The sequence below is a fragment of the Oncorhynchus nerka genome, linkage group LG26 (assembly GCF_034236695.1).
Source record: "Oncorhynchus nerka isolate Pitt River linkage group LG26, Oner_Uvic_2.0, whole genome shotgun sequence".
In the NCBI taxonomy this organism is placed as follows: Eukaryota; Metazoa; Chordata; class Actinopteri; order Salmoniformes; family Salmonidae; genus Oncorhynchus; species Oncorhynchus nerka.
The window spans coordinates 48950944-48976644 of NC_088421.1; the positions used below are offsets into that span (position 1 = coordinate 48950944).

Here is a 25701-nt window from a genome sequence, read left to right on the forward strand (position 1 = left end):
GTAGTTCACGCCTCTTTCCTCGGCATTGCCCAAAATAAAATTACTCGGCTGACATTTACGACCCAAATTAATTTTAAATCAATAAACGGTTTGTTTAAGCAGGAGGAAACTCCTACCACAAGGAAATTAGAAGAATGAGCAATAATTGAATTGGTGAACCTCTGACCAATTTCACAAATCACTTGATTGATTAGATTTAGCTTAAATGGAATTGGATGATGAATTTAATATCAGTCAGGCGTTTGGACCACTGCTGATGTCTTCAGGGCTCTGTGTTACATTTCCCCCTCGCGGACTGGATATAGATTGGCTGATAGACTGGTGAATGAGCTCACTGGGCTTTAACCATTACTGGATATAGACTGGTGAATGAGCTCACTGGGCTTTAACCATTACTGGATATAGACTGGTGAATGAGCTCACTGGGCTTTAACCATTACTGGATATAGACTGGTGAATGAGCTCACTGGGCTTTAACCATTACTGGATATAGATTGGCTGATAGACTGGTGAATGAGCTCACTGGGCTTTAACCATTACTGGATAGTCTGAAGTGAATTCCTTTCCTTGGCCAAGTCCCAAACTGTACCCTGGTCAAAAGTCTGGCACACAACAGTTGTCTCTTTTAGACCACTGAAAACCGTTAGCCAGCTTTCTCCAGCCATCCTGTTTCCACATCAGTGTAAATACCAGATTGTTAAACAGTGTGGCTTCTCATCCAAAGCAGAGAAGCACATTTCAGTCTTTGTTTTTCTACGTCTCATAACTACAATGTAAAAGTGTACAGAGGGGAGAGTCCTAAAAATCTGTATGTTCTTTCATTACCCATGTTCAGTTTACAGTATCAATCTTTCCACCTGGAGAAAGCATTCTAGAATAAAACTACTACTTTTACTGTATTTTCATTGGCATCACCGTGCAAGAAAGAAAAATATCAGCCAGCAAATCAACATAAAAAAAAAAGTTTAACAAAAATACATGGGGCTCCCGAGTGGCACAGCGATCTAAGGCACTGCATCTCAGTGCTAGAGGCGTCACTACAGACACCCTGGTTCGAATCCAGGCTGTATCACAACCGGCCGTGATTCTCATAGGGCGGCACACAATTGTCGTCCGGGTTTTGCCAGTGTAGAACATCATTATAAATAAGAATTTGTTCTTAACTGACTTGCCTAGTTAATCAAATAAAATAAAAAATACACCCATTTATGAACTGTTTTGTATTTGCAGAACATATGCAAGAGACGGAAACAGACAACCATTTTAAATGCAATTTTATTTCAAACTAAATCCAATAAAACCTTTAAGAAATAGCAGTTTTGCACTATCATCAAAAAACACCCACTACTCATTTACTTATCTATTCCTTTACTTATCTATTCTACTTATTTCTCCCACTAAAAAGGTAAAACTAGAGGGTCAGTCAGTAAGGATCAGTAAAACACAAGCTGGGAGAGTATACATCCCATATCAGGAAGGAAGGCTACTACTACTACTACTACTACTACTACTACTACTACTAGTACTACTCACTCACAGGCAAGGCAGCAAGTCAAAAAAGGGAATCAATCTAGTCTAAAGCTTTTCTAAACAAGGGAATAGGGAGGAGAGAAGCCTACAAAATACAACAGATATGAATAAAGATGGAAGAAAAATGATTATTACATGGATTTCTCTCAGGTCAAGGCTTGCATTCCAAATGGCACCCTATTCCCTATTTAGGGCACGACCTTTGACCCATATATGTCTCTGGTCAAAAGTAGTGCACTGTATAGGGGATATGGTACTGTTTGGGACGTAGACCAAGGGTTCAGATAGTAACTAGCTAGAACTTTGACCACGTTGTCATCCTTTCTCAGTCAATCCCGAAATCTTAACTCCCCTCAAAAAATAAATAAAAGGTAACTTCAGACAATAGGATTAGTTAACTTGAGGCACATCGTTACGCAGTGCCGAAACATATGAATAAAAAGACAACGCCACACGACTGTGAATCTTCTCCCCACAAAAAAACCCATCTCCATTTGATAATCCATTTATAATGTCAAACTTGTGTGATACACAATTTCTAAAGAGCTTTGTAAAATAAGTATGTTTTTTCTTCAGTTTTTACAATAAATGTTTTAGAGAAGAAAAAAGAAAGAAAAAAAGACAGTCTGATTACACTATTTTATTTCCTGAAATCATTTCCCCTCTCAGGCTTTGGATGGAGTCCCACTGAGCCAACAGATTCTTCCCTTCCCTTCCCCCCCACTCCACACCTGCCCAGTCACAAATCACTCAGCTCAGTCGCTGGCCAATCAGAATCACTGTACCATCAGGGAGATTGGTTTCAAAACAGGTGCAGCCAATCAGCTCTTCAGACCACATCTGGCAAAGCCTCCCCTTTCTCCGCCCCTTTGAATGAGGTCCAAACCCAACGGCATTGCTGGGTAAACCAGCTCAGCTGTTAAAGGGGGGGGTTGTCATCGGTGGTAACAGTGAGTGGAGGGTGGTGGTTTTCATTAGGGGAGGGTAAAGGTTATTCAAAACATAGTGTAGAGGGGGAGGGCCTTATCACCATACCTTCCCTACCAATACTTCTGCTCCCCTTCCTGTCTCAGACAGACCCCCCCACCCGTACAGACAAGCAGAGTGGTCAGATCTGGCTGCAGACAGACTGCAGAGTGACCATTTAGCTGGTTGTGTTAGCTTGGTCTATAGCCAGGTGGCAGGTTGGGTGGGACTGGGTTTAGCCAGCCAATCAGCCAGGCAGACAGACAGCTCTAGTGCTGCTACGGTACGGGAGTAGGGGCTCCATGGTGGACCCCTAGGAGGTTATATCGGGGTGGGGGGAGTATCTTGAACCCCCCCCCTCTCCCCCTCCTTCCCCATCAGCGTGTGGCACGGTTGGGTGCTGCTGCTCCAGTGGCTCCTCCTCTCCTTCCTTCACCCCCCAGGCCCAGACAGACACACCTAACCCTAACCCTGCCAGAACAGGGCAGGTGGGTAACAGGGTATGTACGTATCCGGGTGTCTGGTCTGGAGGTTGGGTTGGATGGCTAACCCTCCCTCTGCGAGGCTCTGTTGTGTGCTGGAACCAAAGAGATGCACCACAGGGAGACCCCATTCACACCCAGGCTGTCCAGCCCTCGTACAGCTGGGACAGGTTGTCCACATTGGTGGCCTCCTTTATCACACAGTCCACCTGGAGAGGAGAGAGGAGAGGTGGGGAGACAGGTAGGGGAGAGAGGGATGGAAGAGGAGGAGAGGGAGAGCAGGAGGAGAGGAGAGAGAGAGAGACCGGGATAAGGCAAAGGAGGAGGAAAGTGAACTGCACCTTCTCAGTGTGTAAAGCAGTGTGTAGCTGCCTGCTCCGTGTGTAAAGCAGTGTGTAGCTGCCTGCTCAGTGTGTAGCTGCCTGCTCAGTGTGTAAAGCAGTGTGTAGCTGCCTGCTCAGTGTGTAGCTGCCTGCTCAGTGTGTAAAGCAGTGTGTAGCTGCCTGCTCAGTGTGTAAAGCAGTGTGTAGCTGCCTGCTCAGTGTGTAGCTGCCTGCTCAGTGTGTAAAGCAGTGTGTAGCTGCCTGCTCAGTGTGTAAAGCAGTGTAGCTGCCTGCTCAGTGTGTAAAGCAGTGTGTAGCTGCCTGCTCAGTGTGTAGCTGCCTGCTCAGTGTGTAGCTGCCTGCTCCGTGTGTAAAGCAGTGTGTAGCTGCCTGCTCAGTGTGTAAAGCAGTGTGTAGCTGCCTGCTCAGTGTGTAGCTGCCTGCTCAGTGTGTAGCTGCCTGCTCAGTGTGTAGCTGCCTGCTCAGTGTGTAGCTGCATGCTCAGTGTGTAAAGCAGTGTGTAGCTGCATGCTCAGTGTGTAAAGCAGTGTGTAGCTGCCTGCTCAGTGTGTAAAGCAGCGTGTAGCTGCCTGCTCAGTGTGTAAAGCAGTGTGTAGCTGCCTGCTCAGTGTGTAAAGCAGTGTGTAGCTGCCTGCTCAGTGTGTAAAGCAGTGTGTAGCTGGCTGCTCAGTGTGCAGTTACCTGCTCAGTGACACTCATCCTCCTGCTGGGGTCCACGTCTCTCCCCTCCAGCTTGGCTTTCACCCTCTTCCACACGCTCACCGCGTACGAGTTCCTCTCCTGGACAGCTGCAGCACACACAGACACACACCACCACGTCAGAGTCACCACGTCAGAGTCACCACACACCACCACGTCAGAGTCACCACACACCACCACGTCAGAGTCACCACACACCACCACGTCAGAGTCACCACACACCACCACGTCAGAGTCACCACACACCACCACGTCAGAGTCACCACACACCACCACGTCAGAGTCACCACACATCACCACGTCAGAGTCACCACACACCACCACGTCAGAGTCACCACACACCACCACGTCAGAGTCACCACACATCACCACGTCAGAGTCACCACACATCACCACGTCAGAGTCAACCACCACATCAGATTTAGCATGGGTCCCCAGATCCTCAAAAAGTTTGACAGCTGCACCATTGAGAGCATCTTGACCGGTTGCATCACTGCCTGGTATGGCAACTGCTCGGCATCTGACCATAAGGTGCTACAGAGGGTAGTGTGTACGGCCCAGTACATCACAGGGGCCAAGCTTTCTGCCACCCAGAACCTCTATAATAGGCGGTGTCAACCAACCTGTTCCCCCACACACTGACTCGGTACCGGTACCCCCTGTATATAGCCTCCACACTGACTCGGTACCGGTACCCCCTGTATATAGCCTCCACACTGACTCGGTACCGGTGCCCCCTGTACATAGCCTCCACACTGACTCGGTACCGGTACCCCCTGTATATAGCCTCCACACTGACTCGGTACCCCCTGTATATAACCTCCACACTGACTCGGTACCGGTACCCCCTGTATATAGCCTCCACACTGACTCGGTACCGGTGCCCCCTGTATATAGCCTCCACACTGACTCGGTACCGGTGCCCCCTGTATATAACCTCCACACTGACTCGGTACCCCCTGTATATAACCTCCACACTGACTCAGTACCGGTGCCCCCTGTATATAGCCTCCACACTGACTCGGTACCGGTGCCCCTGTATATAGCCTCCACACTGACTCAGTACCGGTGCCCCCTGTATATAACCTCCACACTGACTCAGTACCGGTGCCCCTGTATATAGCCTCCACACTGACTCAGTACCGGTGCCCCTGTATATAACCTCCACACTGACTCAGTACCGGTGCCCCCTGTATATAGCCTCCACACTGACTCGGTACCGGTACCCCTGTATATAACCTCCACACTGACTCAGTACCGGTGCCCCTGTATATAGCCTCCACACTGACTCGGTACCGGTACCCCTGTATATAGCCTCCACACTGACTCAGTACCGGTGCCCCTGTATATAGCCTCCACACTGACTCGGTACCGGTACCCCTGTATATAGCCTCCACACTGACTCAGTACCGGTGCCCCCTGTATATAGCCTCCACACTGACTCGGTACCGGTACCCCCTGTATATAACCTCCACACTGACTCGGTACCGGTACCCCCTGTATATATCCTCCACATTGACTCGGTACCGGTACCCCCTGTATATAAGCTAGCTATTGTTATGTTATTGTGTTACTTTTTATATTTTATTTACAGAGTGGCACAGCGGTCTAAGACACTGCATCTCAGTGCTTGAGGTGTCACTACAGACACCTTGGTTTGAATCCAGGCTGTATCACAACCGTCTGTGATTGGGAGTCCCCATAGGGTGGTGCACAATTGGCCCAGCGTCGTCCGGGTATGGCCGTCATTGTAAATAAGAATTTATTCTTAACTGACTTGATTAGTTAAATAAAATATAAATATATATACACACATATTGATGTCACTTGTTATAATCAGTATAGACGAAGGGGGGAGACCTGGTTAAATAAGGATTTTAAAGTCTTGAGACAATTGAGACATGGATTGTGTACAGTCGTGGCCAAAAGGTTTGAGAATGACATGAATTAACGGAGGTCTTCTGCCTCAGTTTGTATGATGGCAATTTGCATACACTCCAGAATGTTATGACGAGTGATCAGATGAATTGCAAATCAATTGTAAAGTCCCTCTTTGCCATGCAAATGAACTGAATCCCCCAAAAACATTTCCACTGCATTTCAGCCCTGCCACAAAAGGACCAGCTGACATCATGTCAGTGATTCTCTTGTTAACACAGGTGTGAGTGTTGATAAGAACAAGGCTGGAGATCACTCTGTCATGCAGATTGTTTGAATAACAGACTGGAAGCTTCAAAAGGAGGGTGGTGCTTGGAATCATTTTTCTTCCTTTGTCAACCATGGTTACCTGCAAGGAAACACGTGCCGTCATCATTGCTTTGCACAAAAAAGGCTTCACAAGCGAGGATATTGCTGCCAGTAAGATTGCCCCTAAATCAACCATTTATCGGATCATCAAGAACTTCAAGGAGAGCAGTTCAATTGTTGTGAAGAAGACTTCAGGGCGCCCAAGAAAGTGCAGCAAGCTCCAGGACCGTCTCCTAAAGTTGATTCAGCTGTGGAATCGGGGCACCACCAGTACAGAGCTTGCTCGGGAATGGCAGCAGGCAGGTGTGAGTGCATCTGCACACACAGTGAGGTGAAGACTTTTGGAGGATGGCCTGGTGTCAAGAAGGGCAGCAAAGAAGCCATTTCTCTCCAGGAAAAACATCAGGGACAGACTGATATTCTGCAAAAGGTACAGGGATTGGACTGGGTAAAGTCATTTTCTCTGATGAATCCCCTTTCCGATTGTTTGGGGCATCCGGGAAAAAAGCTTGTCCGGAGAAGACAAGATGAGCGTTACCATCAGTCCTGTATCATGCCAACAGTAAAGCATTCTGAGACCATTCATGTGTGGGGTTGCTTCTCAGCCAAGGGAGTGGGCTCACTCACAATTTTGCCTAAGAACACAGCCATGAATAAAGAATGGTACCAACACATCCTCCGAGAGCAACTTCTCCCAACCATCCAGGAACAGTTTGGTGATGAACAATGCCTTTTCCAGCACGGAGCACCTTGCCATAAGGCAAAAGTGATAACTAAGTGGCTCGGGGAACAAAACATCGATATTTTGAGTCCATGGCCAGGAAACTCCCCAGACCTTAATCCCATTGAAAACTTGTGGTCAATCCTCAAGAGGCGGGTGGACAAACAAAACCCACAAATTCTGACAAACTCCAAGCATTGATGATGCAAGAATGGGCTGCCATCAGTCAGGATGTGGCCCAGAAGTTAATTGACAGCATGACAGTGCGGATTGCAGAGGTCTTGGAAAAAAAGGGTCAACACTGCAAATATTGACTCTTTGCTTCAACTTCATGTGATTGTCAATAAAAGCCTTTGACACTTATGAAATGCTTGTAATTATACTTCAGTATTACATAGTAACATCTGACAAAAATATCCAAAGACACTGAGGCAGTAAACTTTGTGGAAATTAATATTTGTCATTCTCAAAACTTTTGGCCACAACTGTATGTGTGCCATTCAGAGGGTGAATGGGCAAGACAACATATTTAAGTGCCTTTGAACGACGGGGTAGGATAGCAGGTGCCAGGTGCACCGGTTTGTGTCAAGAACTGCAACGCTGCTGGGTTTTTCACACAACAGTTTCCTGTGTGTATCAAGAATGGTCCACCACCCAAAGGACATCCAGCCAACTGGACACAACTGTGGGAAGTATTGGAGTCAACATGGGCCAGCATCCCTGTGGAACGCTTTCAACACCTTGTAGAGTCAACATGGGCCAGCATCCCTGTGGAACGCTTTCAACACCTTGTAGAGTCAACATGGGCCAGCATCCCTGTGGAACGCTTTCAACACCTTGTAGAGTCAACATGGGCCAGCATCCCTGTGGAACGCTTTCAACACCTTGTAGAGTCAACAAGGGCCAGCATCCCTGTGGAACGCTTTCAACACCTTGTAGAGTCAACATGGGCCAGCATCCCTGTGGAACGCTTTCAACACCTTGTAGAGTCAACATGGGCCAGCATCTCTGTGGAACGCTTTCAACACCTTGTGGAGTCAACAAGGGCCAGCATCCCTGTGGAACGCTTTCAACATCTTGTAGAGTCAACAAGGGCCAGCATCCCTGTGGAACGCTTTCAACATCTTGTAGAGTCAACAAGGGCCAGCATCCCTGTGGAACGCTTTCAACATCTTGTAGAGTCAACAAGGGCCAGCATCCCTGTGGAACGCTTTCAACATCTTGTAGAGTCCATGCCCCAACGAATTGAGGCTGTTCTGAGGGGACAGTTAGGCAGCAGTCTATATGGAATAGGGTCCCATTTGGGACAGTTAGGCAGCAGTCTATATGGAATAGGGTTCTATTTGGGACAGTTAGGCAGCAGTCTATATGGAATAGGGTCCCATTTGGGACAGTTAGGCAGCAGTCTATATGGAATAGGGGGCCATTTGGGACAGTTAGGCAGCAGTCTATATGGAATAGGGTTCTATTTGGGACAGTTAGGCAGCAGTCTATATGGAATAGGGTTCTATTTGGGACAGTTAGGCAGCAGTCTATATGGAATAGGGGCCATTTGGGACAGTTAGGCAGCAGTCTATATGGAATAGGGTTCTATTTGGGACAGTTAGGCAGCAGTCTATATGGAATAGGGTTCTATTTGGGACAGTTAGGCAGCAGTCTATATGGAATAGGGTCCCATTTGGGACAGTTAGGCAGCAGTCTATATGGAATAGGGGGCCATTTGGGACAGTTAGGCAGCAGTCTATATGGAATAGGGGCCATTTGGGACAGTTAGGCAGCAGTACTGCTGCTTCTTCTAATAATTGACTCAATTAATTGGAGGTCAGGGTTTAGATGGAGGTTAGGGGTCATACCTCGTCCCGTCTTGGGGTCGCGTACAGCCCGTTTGGGGCTGGGATTTAGACCCTTGCTGGTCATCGTCTGAGCGCTGGGTGGGGTGTCCGCCGGGGTGCCAAGGTTACGGGGGAGGAGCTTGCGTGAATTCTGGGACATTGAGTCCGTCTGAGTCTTCACACCACTGCACCTCACCGCTGGGGAGAGAAGGGGAAAAAGCGTGAGAGTGGAAAGGAAAGAGTGAGAGGAGAGAGAAGGGGAGAGAGAGAGAGAAGGGGAAAGAGAGAGAAGAGGAGAGAGAGAGAGCGCGAGAGAGAGAAGGAGAGAGAGAGAGAGAAGGAGAGAGAGGAGAGAGAGAGAGAGAGAGAGAGAGAGAGAGAGAGAGAGAGTGGGGAGGGGAAAGAGTGAGAGGAGAGAGTAGGGGAGAGAGAAGGGGAAAGAGCGTGAGAGTGGGGAGAGGAAAGGAAAGAGTGAGAAGGAGAGAGCGAGAGAGAGAGAAGGAGGGAGAGAGAAGGGGAGAGAGAGAAGGGGAGAGAGAGCGAGAGAGAGAGAGAGAGAAGGGGGAGAGAGAGAGAGAGAGGGGGAGAGAGAGAGAGAAGGGGGAGAGAGAGAGAGAGAGAAGGGGGAGAGAGAGAGAGAGAGAAGGGGGAGAGAGAGAGAGAGAGAGAGGGGGGAGAGAGAGAGAGAGAGAAGGGGGAGAGAGAGAGAGAGAGAAGGGGGAGAGAGAGAGAGAGAGAAGGGGGAGAGAGAGAGAGGAGAGAGAGAGAGAAGGGGGAGAGAGAGAGAAGGGGGAGAGAGAGAGAAGGGGGAGAGAGAGAGAGAAGGGGGAGAGAGAGAGAGAGAGAGAAGGGGGAGAGAGAGAAGGGGGAGAGAGAGAGAGAGAGAAGGGGGAGAGAGAGAGAAGGAGAGAGAGAGAGAGAAGGAGAGAGAGAGAGAGAGAAGGGGAGAGAGAGAGAGAGAGAGAGAGAAGGGGGGAGAGAGAGAGAGAAGGGGGAGAGAGAGAGAGAGAGAGAGAGAAGGGGGGAGAGAGAGAGAGAGAGAGAGAGAAGGGGGAGAGAGAGAGAGAGAAGGGGGAGAGAGAGAGAGAGAAGGGGGAGAGAGAGAGAGAAGGGGGAGAGAGAGAGAGAGAGAGAGAGAGAGAGAGAGAGAGAGAGAAGGAGAGAGAGAGAAGGAGGGAGAGAGAGAGAAGGAGAGAGAGAGAAGGAGAGAGAGAGAAGGGGAGAGAGAGAAGGAGAGAGAGAGAAGGGGAGAGAGAGAAGGGGAGAGAGAGAAGGAGAGAGAGAGAAGGGGAGAGAGAGAAGGGGAGAGAGAGAAGGGGAGAGAGAGAAGGGGAGAGAGAGAAGGGGAGAGAGAGAAGGGGGAGAGGAAAGGAAAGAGCAAGAAGGAGAGAAAGATCGTAAAGAGAAGAGAACAGTAGAGAGTAATCATTCTGGTATTGAACACAGGTTATCACATTAAACGAAGGTCCCCCTATTCCCTATGTAGTGCTCTACTTTTGATCTAGGGCTCATAGTAGTACACCACATTGGGAGCAGGGTGCCCTCAGCCAGGGTAGCGCACAATGAGGAAGGTGTAGTTACCTGCAGCGAAGCTGGTCTGAGCTGTAGAGGTGGGGCTGGAACAGTCTCCACCCCTCTCTGTCACCAACGGAGACGCAAAGCCAACCAGGCCGTTATACACACTGAAGACAGAGACCGACAGAGAGACAGAGAGGAGGAACAGGGTGGCCACTGTCAGTATGGGTAGGGGTGTTTTTAGCTCATTCAGGGTGTGTGTGTGTGTGTGTGTGTGTACCTGGTGCTCTGTGTGTGTAGCTCCTTCAGGGTAGCAGGTATCTCCTGCAGTAGCTCCACCCCCTCCTGACTGGCACCTCCGCCTCGGGGCTGGCCCGTTGCCTGGACGACAGTGAACAGCACGATCTGCACGTTGTCCTGCCACGCCTTGTACTCCAACAGGAACTGGCGCACGCTGCCCTCGTAGGTCACTTCCTCCCCCTCCGCCAGCGCGTTCTCCTCGTCCTACGGGAGAGACCGAAGAGAAAGACATTTCACTGGTTCATCTACAGTCAATGAACTAAGTAGACCCAGACCCAGCTGTTATCGCATTGGGGTATGTGGAAGAGCCACCCCTTAAGCAGACCGGGACAGCGACCATTTTTTTCTTATAGTAAACAGCCTGATTAAAAGACATCTTCATTTATCCACCATCTCTGCTACGGTATGGGGGACACGCAGGGACAAACAGAGTGGGCGGAGGTCAGGTCAGTTAGGAAGGCGTTTCTAACAAATAAAATAATTGTGAAAGTTGCGTAGTGGATTGCTGAGAGTATCATGCATCTGTACACCTGTCTCCCTGTTGGGGTGTCACTGCCCATACCTTGGCCATAGAGTATCATGCATCTGTACACCTGTCTCCCTGTTGGGGTGTCACTGCCCATACCTTGGCCATAGAGTATCATGCATCTGTACACCTGTCTCCCTGTTGGGGTGTCACTGCCCATACCTTGGCCATAGAGTATCATGCATCTGTACACCTGTCTCCCTGTTGGAGTGTCACTGCCCATACCTTGGCCATAGAGTATCATGCATCTGTACACCTGTCTCCCTGTTGGGGTGTCACTGCCCATACCTTGGCCATAGAGTATCATGCATCTGTACACCTGTCTCCCTGTTGGGGTGTCACTGCCCATACCTTGGCCATAGAGTATCATGCATCTGTACACCTGTCTCCCTGTTGGAGTGTCACTGCCCATACCTTGGCCATAGAGTATCATGCATCTGTACACCTGTCTCCCTGTTGGGGTGTCACTGCCCATACCTTGGCCATAGAGTATCATGCATCTGTACACCTGTCTCCCTGTTGGGGTGTCACTGCCCATACCTTGGCCATAGAGTATCATGCATCTGTACACTTGTCTCCCTGTTGGAGTGTCACTGCCCATACCTTGGCCATAGAGTATCATGCATCTGTACACCTGTCTCCCTGTTGGAGTGTCACTGCCCATACCTTGGCCATAGAGTATCATGCATCTGTACACTTGTCTCCCTGTTGGAGTGTCACTGCCCATACCTTGGCCATAGAGTATCATGCATCTGTACACCTGTCTCCCTGTTGGAGTGTCACTGCCCATACCTTGGCCATAGAGTATCATGCATCTGTACACCTGTCTCCCTGTTGGAGTGTCACTGCCCATACCTTGGCCATAGAGTATCATGCATCTGTACACCTGTCTCCCTGTTGGAGTGTCACTGCCCATACCTTGGCCATAGAGTATCATGCATCTGTACACCTGTCTCCCTGTTGGAGTGTCACTGCCCATACCTTGGCCATAGAGTATCATGCATCTGTACACCTGTCTCCCTGTTGGAGTGTCACTGCCCATACCTTGGCCATAGAGTATCATGCATCTGTACACCTGTCTCCCTGTTGGAGTCTCACTGCCCATACCTTGGCCATAGAGTATCATGCATCTGTACACCTGTCTCCCTGTTGGGGTGTCACTGCCCATACCTTGGCCATAGAGTATCATGCATCTGTACACCTGTCTCCCTGTTGGGGTGTCACTGCCCATACCTTGGCCATGGCCCTCAGAAGGTGTTTGACGTCAGCCAGCTGGCGGTTGTGATTGGACAGGATGCCCTTGATGCTGTCCACCAATAGCTGCAGTGATTCCGTGGCGACATCCAGCTGCTGCTCATGCTCCTCTTGCACAGCACCCTGGGTAGCCAGCTCCTGGTCCAGCTGCTTCTGGGCACAAGCTAGCCAATCAGGGCTGCCGATGGGCAGCTCCAACGCCGGGCTCTGAGTTTGAGGAGAGATGGGAGAAATGGGAGAGTAAGGAAAGTCCCAAATGGTACCCCTATATCAGTCCTGTCCCTGGAGAGATACCCTCCTGTAGGATTTGGTACCCCTATATCAGCCCTGTCCCTGGAGATGTAGCTAGGGGTCAGTACTCACCAGTCTGTGGGGATCTAGCTAAGGGGTCAGTACTCACCAGTCTGTGGAGCTGTAGCTAAGGGGTCAGTACTCACCAGTCTGTGGAGCTCTAGCTAAGGGGTCAGTACTCACCAGTCTGTGGAGCTGTAGCTAAGGGTCAGTACTCACCAGTCTGTGGAGCTGTAGCTAAGGGTCAGTACTCACCAGTCTGTGGAGCTGTAGCTAAGGGTCAGTACTCACCAGTCTGTGGAGCTGTAGCTAAGGGTCAGTACTCACCAGTCTGTGGAGCTGTAGCTAAGGGTCAGTACTCACCAGTCTGTGGAGCTGTAGCTAAGGGTCAGTACTCACCAGTCTGTGGAGCTGTAGCTAAGGGTCAGTACTCACCAGTCTGTGGAGCTGTAGCTAAGGGTCAGTACTCACCAGTCTGTGGAGCTGTAGCTAAGGGTCAGTACTCACCAGTCTGTGGAGCTGTAGCTAAGGGTCAGTACTCACCAGTCTGTGGAGCTGTAGCTAAGGGTCAGTACTCACCAGTCTGTGGAGCTGTAGCTAAGGGTCAGTACTCACCAGTCTGTGGAGCTGTAGCTAAGGGTCAGTACTCACCAGTCTGTGGAGCTGTAGCTAAGGGTCAGTACTCACCAGTCTGTGGAGCAGCTGTAGCTAAGGGTCAGTACTCACCAGTCTGTGGAGCTGTAGCTAAGGGGTCAGTACTCACCAGTCTGTGGAGCTGTAGCTAAGGGTCAGTACTCACCAGTCTGTGGAGCTGTAGCTAAGGGTCAGTACGGGTCAGTACTCACCAGTCTGTGGAGCTGTAGCTAAGGGTCAGTACTCACCAGTCTGTGGAGCTGTAGCTAAGGGTCAGTACTCACCAGTCTGTGGAGCTGCTGTAGCTAAGGGTCAGTACTCACCAGTCTGTGCAGCAGCTGTAGCTAAGGGTCAGTACTCACCAGTCTGTGGAGCTGTAGCTAAGGGTCAGTACTCACCAGTCTGTGGAGCTGTAGCTAAGGGTCAGTACTCACCAGTCTGTGGAGCTGTAGCTAAGGGGTCAGTACTCACCAGTCTGTGGAGCAGCTGTAGCTAAGGGTCAGTACTCACCAGTCTGTGGAGCAGCTGTAGCTAAGGGTCAGTACTCACCAGTCTGTGGAGCTGTAGCTAAGGGGTCAGTACTCACCAGTCTGTGGAGCTGTAGCTAAGGGTCAGTACTCACCAGTCTGTAGAGCTGTAGCTAGGGGTCAGTACTCACCAGTCTGTGGAGCTGTAGCTAAGGGTCAGTACTCACCAGTCTGTGGAGCTGTAGCTAAGGGCTCAGTACTCACCAGTCTGTGGGGCTGTAGCTAAGGGTCAGTACTCACCAGTCTGTGCAGCAGCTGTAGCTCTATGGAGGAGACGGAGGTGTTGAACTGGGCAGCGTAGGAGCAGGTCTGCTGGCACCTCTTCAGCAGCTCAAACAGAGCAGAGTCCATGCTCAGGGCCTCAGGGGTCCGCATCCGCAGGCCCTCAAAGTTCAGTATGGTACTGCACAGGAACGTCACCTGGAAACAGGAAGAATACATGTCAGTATGGTACAGCACAGGAACATCACCTGGTACTGGGAAAAATAAAGTTGAGGAATGTCACCTGGTACTGCGAATAATAAAGTTGAGGAACGTGAACTGGTAATGGGAATAATAAAGTTGAGGAACGTGAACTGGTAGTGGGAATAATAAAGTTGGGGAACGTGAACTGGTAGTGGGAATAATAAAGTTGAGGAACGTGAACTGGTAGTGGGAATAATAAAGTTGAGGAACGTGAACTGGTACTGGGAATAATAAAGTTGAGGAACGTGAACTGGTAGTGGGAATAATAAAGTTGAGGAACGTGAACTGGTAGTGGGAATAATAAAGTTGAGGAACGTGAACTGGTAGTGGGAATAATAAAGTTGAGGAACGTGAACTGGTACTGGGAATAATAAAGTTGAGGAACGTGAACTGGTACTGGGAATAATAAAGTTGAGGAACGTGAACTGGTAGTGGGAATAATAAAGTTGAGGAATGTCACCTGGTACTGGGAATAATAAAGTTGAGGAACGTGAACTGGTACTGGGAATAATAAAGTTGAGGAACGTGAACTGGTACTGGGAATAATAAAGTTGAGGAACGTGAACTGGTAGTGGGAATAATATAATAATAATATAATCTTAAATAGCTCTCCAGGGCCAGGCTTGAAGAACACAGTTACTAGCTTGAACCCTGGTCAAAAGATGTGGACTACACTCATTGTTTTCCATCCTCGCCGTCTGTCGGCTAAATAACACTCATTGTTTTCCATCCTCGCCGTCTGTCGGCTAAATAACACTCATTGTTTTCCATCCTCGCCGTCTGTCGGCTAAATAACACTCATTGTTTTCCATCCTCGCCGTCTGTCGGCTAAATAACACTCATTGTTTTCCATCAGCGCCGTCTGTCGGCTAAATAACACTCATTGTATAGCCGGCTACTTTTTCCACTTCATAAATTAACTAGGCTTCTTTTTATTCTCTTCTTTTTAAATTCACTAGTTAGAAATGTCCGTTTAGCCTTCTCCCTCTAGAATGACCGATATGTATCGTCTAGTCAGAAATGTCAGTTTAGCCTTCTCCCTCTAGAATGACCGATATGTATCACTAGTCAGAAATGTCCGTTTAGCCTTCTCCCACTAGAATGACCGATATGTATCACTAGTCAGAAATGTCCGTTTAGCCTTCTCCCGCTAGAATGACCGATATGTATCGTCTAGTCAGAAATGTCAGTTTAGCCTTCTCCCTCTAGAATGACCGATATGTATCGTCTAGTCAGAAATGTCAGTTTAGCCTTCTCCCTCTAGAATGACCGATATGTATCGTCTAGTCAGAAATGTCAGTTTAGCCTTCTCCCGCTAGAATGACCGATATGTATCACTAGTCAGAAATGTCAGTTTAGCCTTCTCCCTCTAGAATGACCGATATGTATCACTAGTCAGAAATGTCAGTTTAGCCTTCTCCCTCTAGAATGACCGATATGTATCGTCTAGTCAGAAATGTCCGTTTAGCCTTCTCCCTCTAGAATGACCGATATGTATCGTCTAGTCAGAAATGTCAGTTTAGCCTTCTCCCTCTAGAATGACCGATATGTATCACTAGTCAGAAATGTCAGTTTAGCCTTCTCCCTCTAGAATGACCGATATGTATCACTAGTCAGAAATGTCAGTTTAGCCTTCTCCCTCTAGAATGACCGATATGTATTGTCTAGTCAGAAATGTCCGTTTAGCCTTCTCCCTCTAGAATGACCGATATGTATCACTAGTCAGAAATGTCAGTTTAGCCTTCTCCCTCTAGAATGACCGATATGTATCGTCTAGTCAGAAATGTCCGTTTAGCCTTCTCCCACTAGAATGACCGATATGTATCACTAGTCAGAAATGTCAGTTTAGCCTTCTCCCTCTAGAATGACCGATATGTATCACTAGTCAGAAATGTCAGTTTAGCCTTCTCCCTCTAGAATGACCGATATGTATCACTAGTCAGAAATGTCAGTTTAGCCTTCTCCCTCTAGAATGACCGATATGTATCACTAGTCAGAAATGTCAGTTTAGCCTTCTCCCTCTAGAATGACCGATATGTATCACTAGTCAGAAATGTCAGTTTAGCCTTCTCCCTCTAGAATGACCGATATGTATCGTCTAGTCAGAAATGTCAGTTTAGCCTTCTCCCTCTAGAATGACCGATATGTATCGTCTAGTCAGAAATGTCCGTTTAGCCTTCTCCCTCTAGAATGACCGATATGTATCACTAGTCAGAAATGTCAGTTTAGCCTTCTCCCTCTAGAATGACCGATATGTATCGTCTAGTCAGAAATGTCAGTTTAGCCTTCTCCCTCTAGAATGACCGATATGTATCACTAGTTAGAAATGTCAGTTTAGCCTTCTCCCGCTAGAATGACCGATATGTATCGTCTAGTGTTGATAGGACAGTCGGCTGTCAGTCACAGAGCGTCGGCAGGGAAACACTGCTGTTTTGTCAGTCTGTTCTCTGTCCCCGCCTCTCGGTACCGGTGTTATTTTTGTAGACTGTGGTTGGCTGCGCTCAAATTTCTTCTCACGGAGGAGGGAGAGCATGATACGAGTCTTCATCGTCTCTCCTGTGAATGAATTTACACGTCCCGTTTACATGGTAACGAAGAGTTGAAATCCACTTGTTGTTCTTGCGGCGTTTCATTAAGATCCCCATTAGCGGTTGTGAAAGCAGAAGCTACTCTTCCTGGGTTCCACACAAAACATGAAACATAATACAGAACATTACAGACAAGAACAGCTCAAGCACAAAACACTTAATTTAAAAAAAAAAAGATACATAACCCTACATATCAATACATACACAACAAATATTTAGGTCAAATAGGGGAGAGGCGTTGAGCCTTATCCATGTTAAAACATTTTTAAAAAAGCACATTCCTTACAGCTCAGGGAATGATTTGTCCCAAATATAAATCTCTTGGATCAGGAGCAGTTAATTACTGGTCACCTACTCCTAAACACACTGAGACTCCTTGTTCAGGGTTTCAGTGACTTCCTTAGATGTGGTGGCTGACATGTAGACGGTTGAATCATCAGCATACATGGACACACAGGCTTTGTTTAAAAATCGTGGCACATTCATTCATTTCCTCGTGCATTTCATTAGACTATACAACCAGGGTGTTGGGTAACAGGCCTTTCTGAATTTTCTTCCAGAAAACCCTGACTATACAGGGAATAGGGTGCCATTGGAGACGTAAACCCAGAAGGTGGAGACGTAAACCCAGAAGGTGGAGACGTAAACCCAGAAGGTGGAGACTTAAACCCAGAAGGTGGAGACTTAAACCCAGAAAAGGTAGAGACGTAAACCCAGAAGGTGGAGACGTAAACCCAGAAGGTGGAGACGTAAACCCAGAAGGTGGAGACGTAAACCCAGAAGGTGGAGACGTAAACCCAGAAGGTGGAGAGGTAAACCCAGAAGGTGGAGAGGTAAACCCAGGAAAGGTAGAGACGTAAACCCAGGAAAGGTAGACGTAAACCCAGAAGGTAGAGACGTAAACCCAGAAGGTGGAGACGTAAACCCAGAAGGTGGAGACGTAAACCCAGAAGGTGGAGACTTAAACCCAGAAGGTGGAGACTTAAACCCAGAAGGTGGAGACTTAAACCCAGAAGGTGGAGACTTAAACCCAGAAGGTGGAGACTTAAACCCAGAAGGTGGAGACTTAAACCCAGAAGGTGGAGACGTAAACCCAGAAGGTGGAGACGTAAACCCAGAAGGTGGAGAGGTAAACCCAGAAGGTGGAGAGGTAAACCCAGAAGGTGGAGACGTAAACCCAGAAGGTGGAGACGTAAACCCAGAAGGTGGAGACGTAAACCCAGAAGGTGGAGACGTAAACCCAGAAGGTGGGCAGCGTGGGTGGTGTACCTGGCTGGTACGCTGGCTCTCCCGGGCCACTAGGGCGCGGCGCTCTGCGATGGTCAGATCAAAGTCCTGGAGCACTGGGGCCAGGGCAGGGTTGGCCCCTCCGGCCCACTTCAGACGCTGCTCTATACTGCCCTCTAGTGATGCCAGCTTCTCCTGCAGGGGGGAGAGGACAGATCCAATTAAAAAAACACAGATACACAGTCATTAAAGGACTCAGACCAGAGAGAGAAAAGAGAGCATTTTATTTACAGGAGTAGCTAAGAGTAATGGTCTAGTTAGCTATCAAGGTTGACAGATTGGTCAGCAGGTAGCCTAGTGGTTAGAGCGTTGGGCAAGTAACTGAAAGGTTGCTAGATCGAATCCCCGAGCTGACAAGGTAAAAATCTGTCATTCTGCCCCTGAACAAGGCAGTTAAACCAACTGTTCCCCGGCTGTCATTGTAAAAAAATATTTATTCTCAACTGACTTGCCGAGTTAAATGAAAAAACATAAATAATAATTGGTGATGACTGACCTGGACAGCAGCGATGGCTGCCTCGTCCTGGCTGAGTTTGTAAAGCTTCTTCTTCATGCTACTGAGGATGATGGAGCGAGGAGGAGGGCTCACACTCATCGGCTGGGTCCTAGGGCCGAGCACATCCTCATGCTGCCACTGGAACACAGACAGAGGACGGGGTTAAAGGGTAAATCCCAAAACACTACTTCCTATGATTAACAGTGTTAAATAACACTGATACGTGAAAACAATATATATATTTTTTTGTGAAGGAATATTTCATTTTTGTCGTCGTAGCAACATGTGAAAATCTGTTGCAGCTCAAGTGTTAAAACACTACTTCCTACGATTAACAATATTTACTTTTGTGAAGGAATATTTCATTTTTTGTCGTCATAACAAGGTTGGTAGCAACATGTGAAAATCTGGTGCAGCTCAAGTCGACTACAAAACCCACAATACAATGCTCTCTCTGGGTTGGCCAGCTAGCAAACGTAGCTACACAGAATAATACCAAAGTCAGGACAGGGTTAACCCCCACCCTCCTCTCACACTGGGACACACAGAGACAGGACAGGGTTAACGCCCACACCCCCCCTCCTCTCACACTGTGACACACAGAGACAGGACAGGGTTAACCCCCACACCCCCCCTCCTCTCACACTGTGACACACAGAGACAGGACAGGGTTAACGCCCACACCCCCCCTCCTCTCACACTGTGACACACAGAGACAGGACAGGGTTAACCCCCACACCCCCCCTCCTCTCACACTGTGACACACAGAGACAGAGACAGGACAGGGTTAACCCCCACACACCCCCTCCTCTCACACTGTGACACACAGAGACAGAGACAGGACAGGGTTAACCCCCACACACCCCCCCCTCTCACCTGGAACATGGTGATGTGTAGCTGGGTGCGTTGCAGGGAGACCTTGGCAGCGTCCAGACTGGTCTCCAGGCGTCTGAGCAGGTCCAGTTTCTTCCAGGCCGTGTCGTAGGAGGACGCCAGCACCGTGCCTCTGTTCAGTAGCAGCTGAGACATACGGCCTGCGCCCAGACCCTGCACCACCGTCTGCTTACACAACTCATCCAGCGACACCTGGACAATTAACAACCACACATTAAATCAGAACTAACAATGTATGAAGACGACATAACATTTTGATCGATCAGGTCCGTAACACGGCCTCCTTCCTACCTTGCCGTCGGCTCCGAAGTCCTTGGCCTCCACCTGCGCGGTAAGATCCAGACCCAGGGCGGACAGGGTGCTGCAGAGAGACAGACCCAGGGTCTGGGTGGGAAGACCAATCAGCATCTGACGGACAAACTCTGCTGTGAACGCCTTGATGGGCCGGGTCATCTGCTCCTCGCTCACTACCACCGCCGCCGCCGTCCCCCGGAACAGGGGCTTCCCTGGTAGACCTACACCCCCCAGACCCACTACTGGGCCGTTGGAGGGAGGAGGGTCCTCAGACACTGGGGGGCACGTACCTGGGAGGGAGGGAGGGGGGAGAGAGAGGGGGGGTCAAACACACTATATATAATGTTTGAGATACTGTTTCATAAGGCTGGGAATTACCAGGGACGTCGCAATACAATATTATCATGATACTTAGGTGGAGATACGATAAGTATTTAGATTCCTACGATTCTATATGGACTGCTATTCGATAGTGATTCTATATGGACTGCTATTCGATAGTGATTCTATATGGACTGCTATTCGATAGTGATTCTATATGGACTGCTATTCGATAGTGATTCTATATGGACTGCTATTCGATAGTGATTCTATATGGACTGCTATTCGATAGTGATTCTATATGGACTGCTATTCGATAGTGATTCTATATGGACTGCTATTCGATAGTGATTCTATATGGACTGCTATTCGATAGTGATTCTATATGGACTGCTATTCGATAGTGATTCTATATGGATTGCTATTCGATAGTGATTCTATATGGACTGCTATTCGATAGTGATTCTATATGGACTGCTATTCGATAGTGATTCTATATGGACTGCTATTCGATAGTGATTCTATATGGACTGCTATTCCATAGTGATTCTATATGGACTGCTATTCCATAGTGATTCTATATGGACTGCTATTCGATAGTGATTCTATATGGACTGCTATTCGATAGTGATTCTATATGGACTGCTATTCGATAGTGATTCTATATGGACTGCTATTCCATAGTGATTCTATATGGACTGCTATTCGATAGTGATTCTATATGGACTGCTATTCGATAGTGATTCTATATGGACTGCTATTCGATAGTGATTCTATATGGACTGCTATTCCATAGTGATTCTATATGGACTGCTATTCCATAGTGATTCTATATGGACTGCTATTCGATAGTGATTCTATATGGACTGCTATTCGATAGTGATTCTATATGGACTGCTATTCGATAGTGATTCTATATGGACTGCTATTCGATAGTGATTCTATATGGACTGCTATTCGATAGTGATTCTATATGGACTGCTATTCGATAGTGATTCTATATGGACTGCTATTCGATAGTGATTCTATATGGACTGCTATTCGATAGTGATTCTATATGGACTGCTATTCGATAGTGATTCTATATGGACTGCTATTCGATAGTGATTCTATATGGACTGCTATTCGATAGTGATTCTATATGGACTGCTATTCGATAGTGATTCTATATGGACTGCTATTCGATAGTGATTCTATATGGACTGCTATTCGATAGTGATTCTATATGGACTGCTATTCGATAGTGATTCTATATGGACTGCTATTCGATAGTGATTCTTTATGGACTGCTATTCGATAGTGATTCTATATGGACTGCTATTCGATAGTGATTCTTTATGGACTGCTATTCGATAGTGATTCTATATGGACTGCTATTCCATAGTGTTTCTATATGGACTGCTATTCGATAGTGATTCTTTATGGACTGCTATTCGATAGTGATTCTATATGGACTGCTATTCGATAGTGATTCTATATGGACTGCTGTTCGATAGTGATTCTATATGGACTGCTATTCGATAGTGATTCTATATGGACTGCTATTCGATAGTGATTCTATATGGACTGCTATTCGATAGTGATTCTATATGGACTGCTATTCGATAGTGATTCTATATGGACTGCTATTCGATAGTGATTCTATATGGACTGCTATTCCATAGTGATTCTATATGGACTGCTATTCCATAGTGATTCTATATGGACTGCTATTCGATAGTGATTCTATATGGACTGCTATTCGATAGTGATTCTATATGGACTGCTATTCGATAGTGATTCTATATGGACTGCTATTCGATAGTGATTCTATATGGACTGCTATTCGATAGTGATTCTATATGGACTGCTATTCGATAGTGATTCTATATGGACTGCTATTCGATAGTGATTCTATATGGACTGCTATTCGATAGTGATTCTTTATGGACTGCTATTCGATAGTGATTCTATATGGACTGCTATTCGATAGTGATTCTTTATGGACTGCTATTCGATAGTGATTCTATATGGACTGCTATTCCATAGTGTTTCTATATGGACTGCTATTCGATAGTGATTCTTTATGGACTGCTATTCGATAGTGATTCTATATGGACTGCTATTCGATAGTGATTCTATATGGACTGCTGTTCGATAGTGATTCTATATGGACTGCTATTCGATAGTGATTCTATATGGACTGCTATTCGATAGTGATTCTATATGGACTGCTATTCGATAGTGATTCTATATGGACTGCTATTCGATAGTGATTTTATTGTGATTCGATGTTCCAAACATACTGATCACTATACGTCTGCTGCAGAGAGACGAGAGAGAGCCATGAGAAAACAAGTTTAGGTCAGCCGTGGAGACAGAAGCCGCGGAGACAGAAGCCGCGGAGACAGAAGCCGCGGAGACAGAAGCCGCGGAGACAGAAGCCGCGGAGATAGAAGCCGCGGAGACAGAAGCCGCGGAGACAGAAGCCGTGGAGATAAAAGTGCTGAAAACCAACTGGCTCCATTTTAGACGGTTGGAGAACAAGCTGAGAACATCCTGGAGTTCTGGAGCAGGAACAGACAACTAGCAATCGTCAAAACGGTACGATATATTGTCAATAATAATATCCTGATAAGTATCTGTTTTTATTTTATTTGACCTTTATTTAACTAGGCAAGGCAGCTAAGAACAAATTCTTATTTTCAATGACTGCTGCCTCTACACTCTAACCACTAGGCTACCCTGCCGCCTCTACACTCTAACCACTAGGCTACCCTGCCGCCCCTACACTCTAACCACTAGGCTACCCTGCCGCCCCTACACTCTAACCACTAGGCTACCCTGCCGCCCCTACACTCTAACCACTAGGCTACCCTGCCGCCCCTACACTCTAACCACTAGGCTACCCTGCCGCCCCTACACTCTAACCACTAGGCTACCCTGCCGCCCCTACACTCTAACCACTAGGCTACCCTGCCGCCCCTACACTCTAACCACTAGGCTACCCTGCCGCCCCTACACTCTAACCACTAGGCTACCCTGCCGCCCCTACACTCTAACCACTAGGCTACCCTGCCGCCCCTACACTCTAACCACTAGGCTACCCTGCCGCCCCTACACTCGAACCACTAGGCTACCCTGCCGCCCCTACACTCGAACCACTAGGCTACCCTGCCGCCCCTACACTCGAACCACTAGGCTACCCTGCCGCCCCTACACTCGAACCACTAGGCTACCCTGCCGCCCCTACACTCGAACCACTAGGCTACCCTGCCGCCCCTACACTCGAACCACTAGGCTACCCTGCCGCCCCTACACTCGAACCACTAGGCTACCCTGCCGCCCCTACACTCGAACCACTAGGCTACCCTGCCGCCCCTACACTCGAACCACTAGGCTACCCTGCCGCCCCTACACTCGAACCACTAGGCTACCCTGCCGCCCCTACACTCGAACCACTAGGCTACCCTGCCGCCTCTACACTCTAACCACTAGGCTTCCCTGCCGCCTCTACACTCTAACCACTAGGCTACCCTGCCGCCTCTACACTCTAACCACTAGGCTACCCTGCCGCCTCTACACTCTAACCACTAGGCTACCCTGCCGCCTCTACACTCTAACCACTAGGCTACCCTGCCGCCCTACACTCGAACCACTAGGCTACCCTGCCGCCCCTACACTCGAACCACTAGGCTACCCTGCCGCCCCTACACTCGAACCACTAGGCTACCCTGCCGCCCCTACACTCGAACCACTAGGCTACCCTGCCGCCCCTACACTCGAACCACTAGGCTTCCCTGCCGCCCCTACACTCGAACCACTAGGCTTCCCTGCCGCCTCTACACTCTAACCACTAGGCTACCTGCTGCCTCTACACTCTAACCACTAGGCTACCCTGCCGCCTCTACGCTAACCACTAGGCTTCCCTGCCGCCTCTACGCTAACCACTAGGCTTCCCTGCCGCCTCTACACTCTAACCACTAGGCTACCCTGCCGCCTCTACACTCTAACCACTAGGCTACCCTGCCGCCTCTACACTCTAACCACTAGGCTACCCTGCCGCCCCTACACTCGAACCACTAGGCTACCCTGCCGCCTCTACACTCTAACCACTAGGCTACCCTGTCGCCCCTACACTCTAACCACTAGGCTACCCTGCCGCCCCTACACTCTAACCACTAGGCTACCCTGCCGCCCCTACACTCTAACCACTAGGCTACCCTGCCGCCCCTACACTCTAACCACTAGGCTACCCTGCCGCCCTACACTCTAACCACTAGGCTACCCTGCCGCCCCTACACTCTAACCACTAGGCTACCCTGCCGCCCCTACACTCTAACCACTAGGCTACCCTGCCGCCCCTACACTCGAACCACTAGGCTACCCTGCCGCCCCTACACTCGAACCACTAGGCTACCCTGCCGCCCCTACACTCGAACCACTAGGCTACCCTGCCGCCCCTACACTCGAACCACTAGGCTACCCTGCCGCCCCTACACTCGAACCACTAGGCTACCCTGCCGCCCCTACACTCGAACCACTAGGCTACCCTGCCGCCCCTACACTCGAACCACTAGGCTACCCTGCCGCCCCCTACACTCGAACCACTAGGCTACCCTGCCGCCTCTACACTCTAACCACTAGGCTTCCCTGCCGCCTCTACGCTAACCACTAGGCTTCCCTGCCGCCTCTACACTCTAACCACTAGGCTTCCCTGCCGCCTCTACACTCTAACCACTAGGCTACCCTGCCGCCCCTACACTCTAACCACTAGGCTACCCTGCCGCCTCTACACTCTAACCACTAGGCTACCCTGCCGCCCCTACACTCGAACCACTAGGCTACCCTGCCGCCTCTACACTCTAACCACTAGGCTTCCCTGCCGCCTCTACACTCTAACCACTAGGCTTCCCTGCCGCCCCTACACTCGAACCACTAGGCTTCCCTGCCGCCCCTACACTCGAACCACTAGGCTTCCCTGCCGCCTCTACACTCTAACCACTAGGCTTCCCTGCTGCCTCTACACTCTAACCACTAGGCTACCTGCTGCCTCTACACTCTAACCACTAGGCTACCCTGCCGCCTCTACGCTAACCACTAGGCTTCCCTGCCGCCTCTACGCTAACCACTAGGCTTCCCTGCCGCCTCTACACTCTAACCACTAGGCTACCTGCTGCCTCTACACTCTAACCACTAGGCTACCCTGCCGCCTCTACGCTAACCACTAGGCTACCCTGCTGCCTCTACGCTAACCACTAGGCTTCCCTGCCGCCTCTACACTCTAACCACTAGGCTACCCTGCCGCCTCTACGCTAACCACTAGGCTACCTGCTGCCTCTACACTCTAACCACTAGGCTACCCTGCTGCCTCTACGCTAACCACTAGGCTTCCCTGCTGCCTCTACGCTAACCACTAGGCTTCCCTGCCGCCTCTACACTCTAACCACTAGGCTTCCCTGCCGCCTCTACACTCTAACCACTAGGCTACCCTGCTGCCCCATGTATTT

The 25701-nt window shown here is 48.9% G+C and overlaps 1 protein-coding gene across 1 annotated transcript in view; it reads right to left on the reverse strand.

Moving 5' to 3' along the window:
- Nucleotides 1-1257: 1257 nt before the first annotated feature.
- Nucleotides 1258-25701, reverse strand: part of LOC135564791 (serine/threonine-protein kinase SMG1-like) — a 137286-nt gene continuing 112842 nt past the window's right edge. The window contains 11 exon segments of the mRNA XM_065010850.1: nt 1258-3187; nt 4004-4110; nt 8843-9019; nt 10403-10503; nt 10617-10840; nt 12396-12623; nt 14108-14287; nt 18190-18342; nt 18704-18841; nt 19580-19789; nt 19889-20181. Of these exon segments, the coding sequence (XP_064866922.1) occupies nt 3110-3187; nt 4004-4110; nt 8843-9019; nt 10403-10503; nt 10617-10840; nt 12396-12623; nt 14108-14287; nt 18190-18342; nt 18704-18841; nt 19580-19789; nt 19889-20181 (1889 nt within the window). The 3' untranslated portion in view covers nt 1258-3109.